The sequence below is a fragment of the Thalia democratica genome, chromosome 4 (assembly GCF_965202585.1).
Source record: "Thalia democratica chromosome 4, ktThaDemo2.hap1.1, whole genome shotgun sequence".
NCBI classification, from domain to species: domain Eukaryota; kingdom Metazoa; phylum Chordata; class Thaliacea; order Salpida; family Salpidae; genus Thalia; species Thalia democratica.
The window spans coordinates 38,436,221-38,451,119 of record NC_139168.1 but is presented as its reverse complement, the minus strand read 5'-3'; the positions used below and the strand labels follow the sequence as shown (position 1 = coordinate 38,451,119).

Genomic DNA, 14,899 nt, shown 5'->3' with positions numbered 1-14,899 from the left:
TCATGTTATTTTGATTTGAAACTTTAAAGTAATCTAAGGAACTGGCCACTCTGATTTTTATATAATACTATTCTAAGCACTTGAGAAAATAGTGTAGTGTACATTATAATGTAGTAGTAACCAAACTTATATAAATGCAGTATATTGTGCAAAATAGAAAATATATTGTTACTACATAGTAAACTGAAACTTTTATTTAGTTTATATTGTGCGTATTTTTTTCAATGTATTCATGCAACTAATTATAGCTTAAATTTATGATGCATTTAAAAATTACACTTATTGAAAAAAAACTTAACAGGTTTTTTTATTTATAGCACAATTTTTTTTGAAATTTCTTAAGCTTTTACTGATTTTAAAACTTACCATAAACTTTAAATACATAGAATATGTATCATAATTATAAATTTAAATTTTAAACTTAAACTTTTATCAAAATAAATACTACTGTAAATATAGTTTTGCTTATAAAAAGAAGAGAACAAAGCAAGCAAACTATCTTAATATCTAGATATTTAAATTAGTTTATAGAGATAAATTTTCAAAAGGCATTCAGTTTAACTATTTTTTTATTATACTTATACAAAATAATAAGTTATTTATGTATTGCACACAAGACAGGTAAAAACTTACAAGCTGCAATGTTAAGAAAAAATATTGTAACTATCACTGCATTACAGTTTTAACTCATGTAAAAATATTTGGCTTCTAAAAAATAATCTAGGTGGTAGAGTAAATAAAATTGGCTTACTTAAAATTTCAAACAAAATGATTGTAAACATGACAGAAATAAGATAATAGAGAAATAAGAAAAAAAATAAATTAAAAAAATCGATTTACTCTTAACAAAACAGAACATTTTCAACTTAAATGTATACGTATTGTATTCATAAATGTTTTGTCTGTACTTAATATTTAAATTTAAATTAAAAAAAATCTTTAACATATTTGATTTAAGTTTTCATGCAGTATGATAAATACTAAAAAATATTTTTAAGTTAGCTTTCGCTTTCATTATGCAAATCCAACTGCAACCTTTGTGATCTAGAGCTTAACCCAAACACGACGATAGGAACTGATAAGACAAAAAACGCCAACATCACGTAGTTTGCAAATATTGGATCTATTAAAGTTTTTTTTGTGTTTAAAATAAATTTATAAAATGAACTTTAAGTAAAACCAAAAACATGTAAATTTAAAAAGTATGTTATTATGCTGTTTATTAATTTCAAACTACATAATGCAGCACTAGCATTTTGTTTTATATCAAAAAAGTACTTAAATAATTTGCATGGAATAAAACACATATTAAAACTAAATTCTAAGAAAAATGTATCGTTAACCACAGCTTGAAAAAAATAACTTTCGACTATTTTTTTTTTTAATGTTACAAACGAAAAACTCAAGTAGTATAATTACAAGGTAATACAAACTATTAGATTGTAAAAAATCTAGAAGTAATATATGATTAATTTTTGCTAAAATATAAAGATCATTAAAAACACATATGTAATGCTTAGAAAACAAAATTTATCAAAATAATCAATAAACTAATGAATCTATTTAGTAGTATAAGGATAGCTTGATAATACTAATTCAGATAAACATTTTATTCGTTGTAGCCGAGCATAAAAACTAACAGTTTTTCACACAGTACAACTAACTTGGAGTAGAATTGAGTATCAGAACAAAGACGAATGAAAAGACGTTGTTGCCCCACACCAGCACTGACCCGGATGTGCCCTCACTGACGGGGTAGGCGGCATCGCAGGACAGCTCCATGCCGAGCGGCACCAACGCGTTCAGCGTGATTCCAAGCATCACCATTACACACCACAACTGCACTGTGAAATTAGTATTTACATGAGATACTAAAATATATTAATCATAGGTATTTAAAAATTGTTTAATTTGTTGTTCAAAATTGCAAATGAAAGCATAGATGAAGTATTTTTGATTGCATCTTAATAAAAAGAGTAAAACATAAACATGAATCTTGCAAATAAATTCAGTTATCAGTTTGTACTATTGCATTAAAACTTTGGATCAAGTTAGTATTAACTGGGTTAAATAAACAAATTGATATTTTCTTATTGAAATTGTAAAAAAAATAATATTTTTGATAAAAAATTGCTTCGCCAATAAAAACAGTTAAATAATTAAATTAATTTTGTACATTTTTAATGTTAATAAGTTAATACGTATACAATAGATTTTCAATTTATCCATTTATCCAAGATAAAACGATAAATATAACGAAGTTAAAATGATTTCGAGCAAAAAAAATATGGTACAGTTTTTTTATAACTTAACGTAAATGAATAGTCTTACTTCTTTTTAAAACAGACTTAAAAAAGAATAATAAATTATATATAATAATTATAGTAAACTATAAACTATTTATATAAAAAAAACATTTAACAGTAAAAATCATCTGATGAAAATTACTTACTTTATTATTAAGTTGTTTTGTATAATTAAATAAAACACAATAATAAATTATAATTCAAAAACTATTAAAAACCATCGTGTAGTTGAAAGAAGTCCACCTTAATCCAACCGCCATATATTATGACGAAATAAGCAAATGCGATGAGGCTAAGTGACAACAACACGACATAAACTAGTTTCATTCTTCCTTTCAAGCGATCAGTCAGCCTGTTTAAGTTGATAAAACGTAAATATAAGAACCCGTACCGTAATAATTTACAGCTTGATGATTTAAAAATTATTAAACTGTAACATGCATAAAATATTCCTTCATGCATCAACATAGAAAATATGCTATATTCTATGCATCAACCAACATTTTTATTTATTGCTCTAAAAGATATTTTTAAACATTTCACTGTCTGATTAAAAGATATATTTTAACAAATTTTACATTATTAAATCTATAGATCCAGAAAATAATATTAGACATAAAAAGGATAAATAGTTTAAAGCATTAAGCTTTAAACATACAAATATTGTGAAAACAAAATAATTATTCAAACCATCCAACAGTCATAGCAACCACGCATCCAATTGATGTAGTCACAAACCCAATGAAATCACTTTTTTTCTATAATATAAATACGACTATAAAGAGTTTTAGTAAACATTTATATACAACATCACTAGAGTAAAACTAAGATTTTTATCAAAACTTTTCAAAATTATACAAATACTAATTTGGTTTGATTACTTAACAATTTTGTTCAAGATTTTCAACTGTGAATGTTAATAATAACAATAACAAATATAACAAAACCTTCATAAATGAGCTTTTTAAAAAAAAAAAAAAATTTAGCTTTGGTAGCTTAAAATAAAATGTAATGTAATTTTAATTAGAAAATTATTTAGCAAAACACAGATTAAGTACTAAAAAGTTTTACAAATGTGCAAAATAAACGTTAAGAGATCTTACTCAAGTAAAAAATCTTACTTAAGTCACCAAAAGATAAACTAAATCAACTTGAGTTTATTTGTAGAACTAAAAAACTAAACTAATTGTTTGCCCTACTTGGTAGTGCAAAATAAAAATTCAAACTAGTAATTTAGCTGCAGTACTGGAAAGCTAAAAAAAATAATAATTTAGAGAAAATCTAGTCTATCTTTCTAATAGCTTCAGTTTTCAGCTATTATTTTTTTAACTAAGATAAAAGCTGTTATGAGTTTTGAAAATAAGTCAAATAAGGCTGGGTAGGTCGGAGTGAGTGGCAATACTTACACAACAAATTTAAGATTTAAATACACTATTGAAAATAACAACTTACCTGTGAAACACCAACATATTCAAGAATGACGCTCATCACTCCGGTCCAACCGCCCCAACTGCCCAACAATGCGGCGCTGGTCACCATTATCACCCAGTAGTTCTTGTTGTGCAGCAGGCTCAACAATCCTTTCTACAAAGTTGCTTTGTGTAAGAATTTCAAGTAAAATAAAATAAGTGTATCTGATCAAGAGACAAGTGTCAAAACCAAGTAACTTGTGATCTGGTTTAAAATATCCATTTTAATGTTTCTATAAATATTTTATGAATATATCAAACTTTGAATGTTAATTTTAAAGATATCTAACTCGCATTACTGTTTAAGCCAGTAGTTCCCAAAGTAAAAGTGGTACATTGCCCACTTCGAAAAAACCTGATTTAAACTGTATAGTTTGATAAATATACAAAAAAAAAAGTCAATACGTTAAGTAAAAAAAATGATTTCATAAATAACTTTGTACAATAAAAAGCATAAGTGCTAGGATAGAAATACAACTTCTACGCTTTTAACTAAAAAAAATGTGATAAAGAGTTAACTTAAACTGTAAATTTAAAATTTTTATGATAATATAAGCTATAAAAAACAATTAATTACAAAATTTTATGAACATTACATTCAAAACTAGTATCATCTCAAACTATAAGACTTTTATTTTTGTGCTCAAAACCTAAAATACTTATTTTTTGTGGTTAATTAAATTCAAAATAAGCGCATAATTAACTAAAAAAACCTTAAAACTCATTCTCTCTACAGAAGCAGAAACACTGGGAGGTATTTTGGGCTTGTTAGGGAAGAATATCAACATGGATATGAAAAGGATAGCTGCGCATGCAAATTCTACGTACAACACATTGTTAATCTCCGTTCTGTTAACATCAAAATGATAATAGTGTTTAAAAACTTTATGTTTGAACTTGGAACTTGCTAGCTAGATTGACAGTGGACCTGTAACTAGAAATAGATAAAATTGGTTTGGTGAACTTTTTTTTTAAAACTTATGGCTAGGATGCTAAGACTCTATAGAGTTCAGAGCTTTAAACTTCAAAAAAACTCCGTCTAAAACATGTGTCAGTTGGCGCGGGGTGATTTGAAGAATTTTTGTATCAATCAAAACAGGATTGTTTTTAAAATATTTTTTTTTATGAAACTTTTAATCCTTTAATATATAAAACTAAATTAGTTGATTAATTATTTTATGACTTCATAGTTAAACTTCAAGGCTTTGTTTAAAGAGCTTATTAGTAATTAAATATTTTTTATCAATGAAAAGTAAAAAAAAGTTTTGAATATTTTGTCTTTAACCTAATTCATAATAAAATTGTTAATTATTTTGAAAGCTCTTTACTTTACAGTAAATTGAGCAATATTTCTCAGTTAAGACAAATGACTATATGTCCTAATAAACATTATAATATTGTGAAAAACTTGCTAACTGAGACAATATAAGTGTATATATGAAAAAAACTTTTTGAGTTTTTAGATTATAATAAAGTTAACAGAAAATTGTCTATATATGCAGTTTTTCTACTTAAGAATACTTTTAATTTTTCATGTACAGTTTTAGCCAATAAAAATAAATAAGTAATTTCTATACATCATTCATAAAAACAAGTTATACAGTAATTATCCTTTATTGTACTAACATATGTTTCTGTGTGTTAACGAATCAACACACTTCAACTGGGTTCTGTAAAAAAATAATTACTGTAATGTAAGAATAGAAGCATAGAATAAAATAGGTGTATACATGTTTTCATTAAAATTAAAATAAAATAATTTCTACAGGTTAATAGTTAATAATAGGTAAAATACTTAATGTTAAATCCGACTGTTATAAAACTATATAATATTTGTAATTGTTAAGTCTAAATTAAGTAAAGTAAACTAGAATACACAACAAAACAACAAATCATAATATAAACAAACCACTTACTTTAATGGAAAAAATACTTGATTCAAATTTGTTTTACCGTTGTCAATGATTGAACAAAATACATCCAATATTGGATATATAGTGTCTACATTTAAAAATATTTACAAATATTCATTTTAAACAAAATTTTATTACATATTTCCAGTTAAACGGGATATTGGTCCACTGTAATTTTTCGAGATATAAATTTATATGTTTTTGCTTCTTTTTCTCAAGTGTTAAAAAATTGAATTATAATTTTAAAAACAAAACAAACACAAAAATGTTTGGTACCAAAAAAAATTCATCAACTTCAAGCGTTTTTCTTAAAGTCTTTATTTGATCAAAAATATGTAATTTTTATTGTATAATGCAACTTATACTTACTGTATGAGTAAAAATAATAACCAAGAACTGACTTGATGTCAGAAAAGGGAACAGAACTGTTATTGTCAGTAGAATTTGGAGGATCGACGAGAAACCCAACAGCGTATGCCACTCCTGTGCCTGTAAAATATATACGATTTGTGATTAGATTAAACAGGATCAAACAGCGTATATGCTTACTTTTTTTATGTATAAATTATAAATTAAATATAAAAGAGTTCTTTGTGTATTTGTACTATAACTTTTAAAAATATTAATGCTTTAAAATTCATGTGCATTTGTTTTAAAACATAATAAAAAATCAAAGTTAAAATTTTTTTTTAATAAAGTCTGTTATAATTACTAATTTTTACAATATATACTTTAAAATTAAAAAGCATGGTCTAAACTTTTTTTATAACCTGAAAGTTCGTAGTGTTTTTAATTTTTTTAGTATTTAAGTTCTGTTAATTTATACAAAGTGTACATGTTAAGATTTCAATAATTATAACTATAACTACACACATTAATATAGATATTTTAATTTAGTTTAAACTTATTTATAGTTTTAAACTTGATGTATTTTTTGTAATTTCCATTAAATATTTAAAGTTTATATTAACTGTGTTTTAAAATATCTTGTTAACATAACTTCATTAACTTCTTACCTTCATACTTTAAGTTAAAATATAATTTTAGAAAACAACTAAACATATTAAAAATCTAATGTTAAATTTTTTTATAGAAATTCAGTTTAAATAACAACCACCTATGTACATACAACTATTTACTCTAAAAATTTTTATAAAATAACTTTACTTCTCAGGCATATATATTTAAAATAAACTTTTAACTTTTTGATTTTATTAAACACAAATAAGAATTCTGATTTAAACTTGCATAGTTTAAATGACTGTTTTGTAAACTATGTAAAATGTTTGAAATACCTTAGTTATTTTTAAACCTAAAATTTGTTTGACTGTTATTTTAAGCTTTTATGTCATGCTTTTGAACAAACAAACACTTTGTTCAAGGTAAGCAAACAAAATTACAAAAAAATATAAACAAATCTGAGGAAACACATAACTTTATATAATCAAAACATAACTAAAAAAATTACTACTAGCAAATTACTTCCTAAAAAAAAAAAAAAAAAAAAACATATAGTCTGACACTGCATTCTGAGTTTACGGGTAAAGCTTAAAACATTTATACGTCACTGGCCCTACTTACTTTAACCCAGGCCTCTGTTAAAACTATGCAATATCAAAACGTTTGATAATAATATGTGAATAGCCTTACAAAGTTGTGGAGAAACTCAACTTAGTTAAGTTGCAACAAGTTTTTTTCTTTATTAAAACAAAAGTTAATATACGTATTTAATTGCAGATTGAGTGAGAAAAAATGTTTATTAAATAATGTTTATTTTATATAACAAAAATTTTTTTTTTTAACTTTTGTGATTATTATGTTAATTTAAAACTTTTCAATTAAATTTGACTTGAGATCTTAGGCAAACTATGAGTAGGTATAGCTTGTAGCAGCTTGTTATATTTGAGATAAATGTACAAAATCGTTTAACTCTTTAAATAATTGAAACAAAAAACATATATATACTTATAGCTGAATTATAAGAAATTCAGGTGACAATAAAAATTCTAACTTGAAAAATTAACAAAAAGTTATTCGTAGAGTTTTAGTTAGAAGAAAATTCGTAGACAAGACTAAATCAATTATATCAAATTAAAAATTGTAGAAATTAGCCAAAGAGTATAACTGACTCTAAAAGCTAAAGCCGTATGATGTTTTTTATATAAAAAAAATATTCATATTTTTTACAATAGTTTCAAACTTTTCTAAAAAAAAATTTGTTTACTCAAAGTTTAGAAATGAAAATCTAGGTGTTTAATAATGTTTGTTGTAATTAATAGTTCGTTAAAAAAACAATAAAAATACTTACTTTTAAAATAAAATTAACAATTTATATAGATGAAGTTTTTAGTTACCAAAATAATTGAATAGTCCCATAATGGAAGTAGCAGTAACTCTCTCTTGTGGAAGAAACCAAACATTTGAAATAAATGATGGAGCTGCCATTACTGTACAACCAGCTATCCCGTTTAAAAATTGTCCAATGTGTGTCAATCTATGATTAAAAATAAAAGTATTAATAACTAAAAAATATGTAAGATTATATACTAACCTCATAAAATTAATTAATTTTTTAAATTTAGAAATTTTAAACAAAAAAAATACTTTTTATACTTCATAAAAACTAACTGACATTAAAAAATAAAGATAGCCAAATTTTCAATATTTTTTTATCAAGTTACTGACACTTTTTATTTGAGCTTGCTAACTAAGAAGACTTAATATTGAAAAACAACAAAGTTACTAGTCGAATATTAAAGACATATAAAAATTTGATAATTGTTACATTTTGTGCATTGTACATTTAGCATATATTGATAATTTTTAATGTCATTTATGCTGCAAAATATATTAGTAAAAGTTATATTGTTTTCATTTTAAATCAATTAAGCATCATTTAATTTAGAGTAGTAAATCATCTTTAACTGAAATTTTGTGAAATTATTAAATTTATTTTACTTACAGTAACTTAGTTTTGAAAAAACTAGCCTGATACTTATAAAAAAATAAATGTTATACGACAAGAATTATATTTTAAGACTACAGTAACCTCTCGCTTATGTACGCACATCGTGTCCACAGAAAATATACGTAAAGAAACGAGAGATCGTAAAGATGCGAGAGGTACCAAATATACTTACTATAATGGCTGTTTTTTAATATTGCTTCTAGTTAAAAGTAGACTGGGGACTTTCCCACTTTTAAAAATTTGTTACTTTATTTATAAATATGAAAACAAAAGATAAAACTATACATATTTAAAAAAAAAGGATTTAAATTTATATAAAATAATAATACTTGTAGAAAAATTTTACTATTTTTAATAATAAGTAGATTTTATCTTTATCTTTATTTATATGTGACTTGTTTGATACTTAACATTTATATTCTATTCTACTTAGCAAATTCAATTTGTAATTAAGCATTTGTTTACAACTAAGATATGGTGTGGTTTCTATAGCCTGTTACAAAAATATGCATTTAGTGCTGAAATGGATTTCTTATTTTGAACAAAAATATATAAGTTAATCTCTTATTGTTAATAAAATTTAGGTAAATGTTTATCAATTAGTCAAGGAACATAAGTTTACAAAGTCTATAGAAATAGAGTGGTGAGTTAGCATTTCAAAACATATTTTAAATTAAAAAATACAATAAACCTAATTTGTGCAATATTAAAGAAAGTTAAACTTTTTATTTTTTGAATATTTTAGAATTCTAAAATGCGTAACTAAACGAGAGTGCGTAACGTCACGAATGCGTAAAGATGCGAGAGGTTACTGCATATTTAAGTAGTAGTTTAAGAAGAACTAAAAACGTGTAAGTACTAAGTATTGACTTAACTATATTATAAACTGTAGAAATATGTTAATTGTTGTATTTACTTAGTTTTAAATATTTTCAGATACTTAAACCAATTTTGTTAATAAGTAAGATACTCAAATAAGTTACACGTTTGCGATATATATCTTTTGGGTGAGTCAATTAACGACGCCCGAGATTAGTAATCCACTGGATAACTGTACAGTAAAATGTACATATAAAGCAAAGTTGCAACTTGAAGTTGGTGCTGATATAGTTGCTTCTCTGTTGATCATACGCAACTATAAAAGCATATGCTAGCTATTTACAACCAAAGCATCCTAATATCTACTTTCCTCGAGTAGGGAGAGAATGTTTTGAAGTTTGTCATGCGTTTGTAAAAAAATGTTTTTAAAAGATTGCATAGATAAATCATAACTAAAAGCACCTTGTCAGTTGGTTAATGTTGTGACTTAAGTTTTGGAGATTTTACTCTAACTAAAGGGGCATGCAGATATTATCAATTTTAGTGAGTAAGAAGTTATGTATGATCAAGCTGACTTCAGCAGTTCTTAATATGTTTTTGTTTAGCGCTCTTACTTTCATTGTTAAAGATAATGTTTGTCTATGAACACAAGATCATTTGCTGTCTGTTTAAAAAGGAAAGCCACTGAATTCTCAAACATCTGCATTTGTCTAAGAGATGGCAGCAATCAAGTGAATAGTTTACAGAAATTTGTATAATACTTACAGATGTTGATAATCACAAAGAATTTCTAAGATGGGGACATATAATAAAGACAAAGGAGATGGCTTGCAATGCAACACAAGACACAACCTTATGTTAAAGCTTTTTTTGGTCATAAAAATCAACAAACAAAAAAATAACAAAAAACAAGTAGTAAGACTACTTGTAGTACGTGTGGTAAAGCTATGTAATAATATGGGGCCTGATGACTAATTAAATAAGCGAAATAACGTGATATAAAACTAATCTTGTTGATATGTTCTAAATGGTATTAGTTTGTTATGCACAATTTATCTTATATCTTAATGAAATATATTTTACTAATAAACAGACTTGAAAAAGAGAAAAAATAAAAATTAAATAGTTTTAACAATTTAAGACTTAGAATGGGAACAATATTATAATACATGTACAAATAATAAAAAATCTTAATAAAATTTATACCTATCTATGTGAGATATAAACTATAAATATTCATTTAAGTAATGTGGGCATTGGTTACTCAGTTCGTTATTAGTTTTAAAGGTTGTTTAGCATCAATATTATTTTTAATTAATTTATTTATTTTTTTTGTATAAAAACTTAACTCAAACCAATTTTTAATTATTTTTCATTTTTAACATTACTATTTTACTACAGATTTACAATTTGAAAATCCGCTCTGCGGTGAAACTGAGTAATTGTTTATTCTCAAAAATAATAAATTATTAATTATCAATCTCCAATTAGTGGATAGATTACTATGTCCTATTTATTTGTTCTTAACTCTATTGTTAAATTTGTTTGTTATACTTAATTACAGTTCAAAGAGTATGTTACAATTTGTTTAGAAATTAAACACAAAGTAAACAACCTATATAGAAGTTTATTAATAAAATACTTGATTAAACAAAATTCAGTTGTTCAACAAATCAATCGATGACTCTGGTAGCCACAACTACCAAAAGCTATGCATATTTACAAAACAAAAAGCTATTTTTTTGCAATCTCTTCTCTTGTATAATTAAGAAAGGGGTGAAGTTTCTAATAAAACAGCTCAAAAAATTGTTTAAAGTAGAAAGAAAAAATGCATTAAAAGTTCAGCACGTAAGAATGCTGACAAAAATCTCATCAACAAGTAACAAAAAGCGTGAAACCAATAAAAACTGAGTTGGTAGATTCTATTCAGAGAACTTCAATAAGAAATTTAATGTTTGTGATAATAACCCTAGTGAAATCAAACTAGATTATTACGTCTTTGATCTTATCCGCTAAATAAGTTTATCAATCTTGTTAATAAAATACCAAAGAAAGATACTTGTTTAGATAACTAGTTAGAATAAAAACATTTGTAGCATTTTTAAATAAATTTTTAAAACTAACAAAATATAGGTACTTAACAATATAAGTCTTCTAAAACAATCTTTTAAACATGTCATTATGCAAAGCTTGTAAAATAAATGACATAAAAACTTACATTCTTCTTAAAGAATAATTGCCTGGTATACACCTGAGGCCGCAACCTAAAAATGTGCACATTGCTGAAGATAAAACAGACAATCGTAACCCACTGTACTCAAACAACCATGAGTAAACTGGCATAAATATCATGAAAGATATTGGTCCCCAGTTTGCCAGCAAATTTATGTCACCTGTAAAGCAATTTAAGTTTTTAAAGAAAATAATTAACTCATGATTATTATTTTTAACTATTTGTAAGTTTTTTAAATGTATGTTTTGTTAAGAATAGTCTACAATTAATCCAATGTAGCCTTAGGAGACTTTTACCAATTAGCCTGAAACGGTTAAATTTATTTTCAAAATATAAACTGGTGGTAGGAAACTTTTTTAATATCTCTTCTCAACTTTAAAAAAACTACCTTTCTTAAATAAAAAATTCAAAACTTTTTAAACTAAAAATAATATTGTAAAAATTGAGAAAAGGTTTTTGGTACATTAAAAAAACATCTTTGAAGTATTTCTAAACACAAAGTGTTAAAGTAACTGATAAATTTAATAATTTAAATAGAAAATACATACATAATGTAGCATTGGTCAAAGCAATAATACATAATTTTTCTATACTATTAACCCCTTTATCCCAACAATTATTTAAAAGTAGTTTGTATAGCTGTGTAGCTTAAAATATAAAATAAACATGCCAGTAATTTCATTTAAAATTTAGTTCATTGTTTTTAAACAAAAATAAACAAAACTAAACAAAGGAATTTTTCTTATGAAAATTTTTTAATGAAAAGTGGCCTCTATAAAATAAGACAGTATATATAATTTAAAGATTCAACTTAAAACTTATAAATATTAAAACTTTTTATTTTTATTTTTTCTTTTATTCTCGATTTTTTATATGTTAAACAATACAACTTAAAAAAGTTACTTTATTAACTTAAAATCGGTGGAAATAAATTATCAACAATTTACTTGTAGTAAATCATAGATATTAATATGGTTAGATTATCACAGACTTGTAAATATTCAAGTTGTGTGCTGAAGAAAAACTTGAAAGTACTTCAAAGAATACAATGAGTTATAATAAATTTGTCTATTTTATTGAAGTATTTTCTTTTATCAATAGTATTAAAATAAAGACAAAAAAATTACAAAGAATATTTGACATACCTAAGGAATATTTGAGAATCTTAAATATTATAATATTATTACTTGTAGTAAATCCAAATACAGCTTCAGCAGATTCATTTATTGGTGACCAAGTATTCCATACAACACCCTGTAGCATTCCAAAAAAGGCAAACACAAAACAAATGTACCATCTATAAAAAAGTTAAATGTAAAATTTATTCTACTTTAAACAAAACACATATTTTTTTGAACTAGTTTATCTTTTCTATTAATGTATGTCAGTATAATGTTTTAATGATTAAGTTTAATTGTTTTTAAACTTAACAAGTTCTTTTAAAAGTCTTAAATTATGTCAAATAAATAGGTTTGAAATCTAGGTTTACACAACTTCATTTATTTTAACTTAAAAATCTGCACTTTTACCCAAATTGATATGTAAAAGACTATAACTCCTTTTTTAAAACCCTACAAAAAAGAATCAACTAAAAAAAGTTTTATTTAAACTTTTGAACAGCAATTTGTATTAGATTTAAAAGATTGAAATAAGTTTCTTGTCTAATTACTTTATCACAATTTAACTTATCTAACAGTTATAGAATATCAATAGTTTTTGACAACTTCAAGTTATTAAAAGTTTGAAATAAAATTGTTATACAGCAAAGTAAGAAGTTTTAACTAAACAAACATTTATATAAATAAATTAAAATTATTTGTAATATTAATTGAACAACTGATTTTTTTTGGTTATATTTTTTTTATCATGCAATGATTGTATACATTGTAATGTTATACATGTTTTTTTATTAAAAATGTTAAAAATGATTTTCATGGACTAGAAATGTTCACAGAAGTTGATTTAGTGTGCATAGAAAATAAAGTAAATTAAAAAACGTTTCTTAAAATCTTTGGGTTGTTGTTTTGTTAAAATCTAAACGAAAAAGTCAAATTTAACATAAATTAACAACTCATTTTATATATTAAGACATTAAAAACAAAACATTTAAACAATATTTTTTTATTAAATGTTAAAGACTAATGCTATAGTCATAATACTGTTTTAATTTCTGTTTAGTGTTTAAATGTATTTATGTAGTTATGGTAAATTGTAATACTAATTTAAAATTATATAAATGTATTAACAAACAGTAATACAAATACGCAATTTTTGTACAAGTTTGTCTTCTTTCTAATAGTTGAGAAAATCTTATCAAATTTTGAAATGCTTTAATAGTGTAGAGATACTTTAATATATTTTCATACGTAAAAATTACATTTACTAAGTTAAACTATTTTCTTTTGTAATTATAAAGTAATGTAATTTTTTCTGTTTTTGAATAAATTAATATTTTTTAAATAGTTTTTTTAACTAATAAGTATTTTTTAATTTAGTTTGTTAACAAAAACATAATGTTTCAAACCATAATTATTGTCAAAATTTTAATATGTTACCATTGAATAAATCATTACACACAAAACATTATTTTCATGAAAGTTTTAATATATTTTAATTATTCTTAAAATTGTTTTATTAATCTTAGATTTATAAATATTTTATGTGACAAAATATAATAATTCACAGGAATGTGTAATGCCTTCCAGCATATATGTCAACTATATATTTTTAGGCTATTCAACTTAAATATTATCATTGAATACAGGTATATTGTTAATTAACTACAGTAAAATATATGCAATTTTTTAAAACAGCAAAAAAACAGTAGTACCTGTACCAGTAAACTTTGGTCTCGGAAATTTTCTGAGTTTCACCAATAAGTGGAGCTTTGTCATGTTGCTTAAAAGCTTCCAATGGTTCACTTTGACTGAAAACTGCTCTATTTATTACATTTACTTCAGTTTCCATTATAAAAACTAACAATAATGAATAAAGAGATCATACACTTTTACTTTCAGTTATTTTATTTAATTGTACAGGTTGCAGGGTTGCCATTCTTTGAGTCAAGAAACTGCTCTAAATGACCAAAAACTGCTCTGAGTCAGCCAGAGTTTTTTTTCAAGTCATTTAAAAACAAACTTTGCCTCTTGCGCAAACTACTTATACCTCATGTTCATTTTTAATCTTAATAA

The 14,899-nt window shown here is 24.2% G+C and overlaps 1 protein-coding gene across 1 annotated transcript; it reads right to left on the bottom strand.

Annotated features, from left to right (window-relative positions):
* Positions 1 to 709: 709 nt before the first annotated feature.
* Positions 710 to 14,678, bottom strand: LOC145834064 (solute carrier family 49 member 4 homolog). The gene is made up of 11 exons (XM_082941396.1): positions 14,539 to 14,678; positions 12,896 to 13,005; positions 11,694 to 11,868; positions 8,043 to 8,182; positions 6,090 to 6,177; positions 4,489 to 4,624; positions 3,759 to 3,890; positions 2,997 to 3,064; positions 2,525 to 2,658; positions 1,665 to 1,844; positions 710 to 1,123 (listed from the first exon to the last, which is right to left on the bottom strand). Exons 1-11 carry the CDS (start codon positions 14,673 to 14,675, stop codon positions 999 to 1,001), a joined length of 1,425 nt encoding a protein of 474 aa, XP_082797522.1. The 5' UTR covers positions 14,676 to 14,678; the 3' UTR covers positions 710 to 998.
* Between the last annotated feature and the right edge of the window lie 221 nt (positions 14,679 to 14,899).

What these genes read in the sequence shown, in the direction of transcription:
- LOC145834064 (XM_082941396.1), bottom strand. Translation starts at nt 14,675, where the DNA reads ATGGAAACTGAAGTAAATGTAATAAATAGAGCAGTTTTCAGTCAAAGT. An exon ending in AATTATTCTTTAAGAAGAAT is followed by an intron (nt 8,183 to 11,693) that starts GTAAGTTTTTAT and finishes TTTTAATCATAG; the next exon opens with ATTGACACACATTGGACAAT. An exon ending in GGGACTATTCAATTATTTTG is followed by an intron (nt 6,178 to 8,042) that starts GTAACTAAAAAC and finishes TATATTTTACAG; the next exon opens with GCACAGGAGTGGCATACGCT.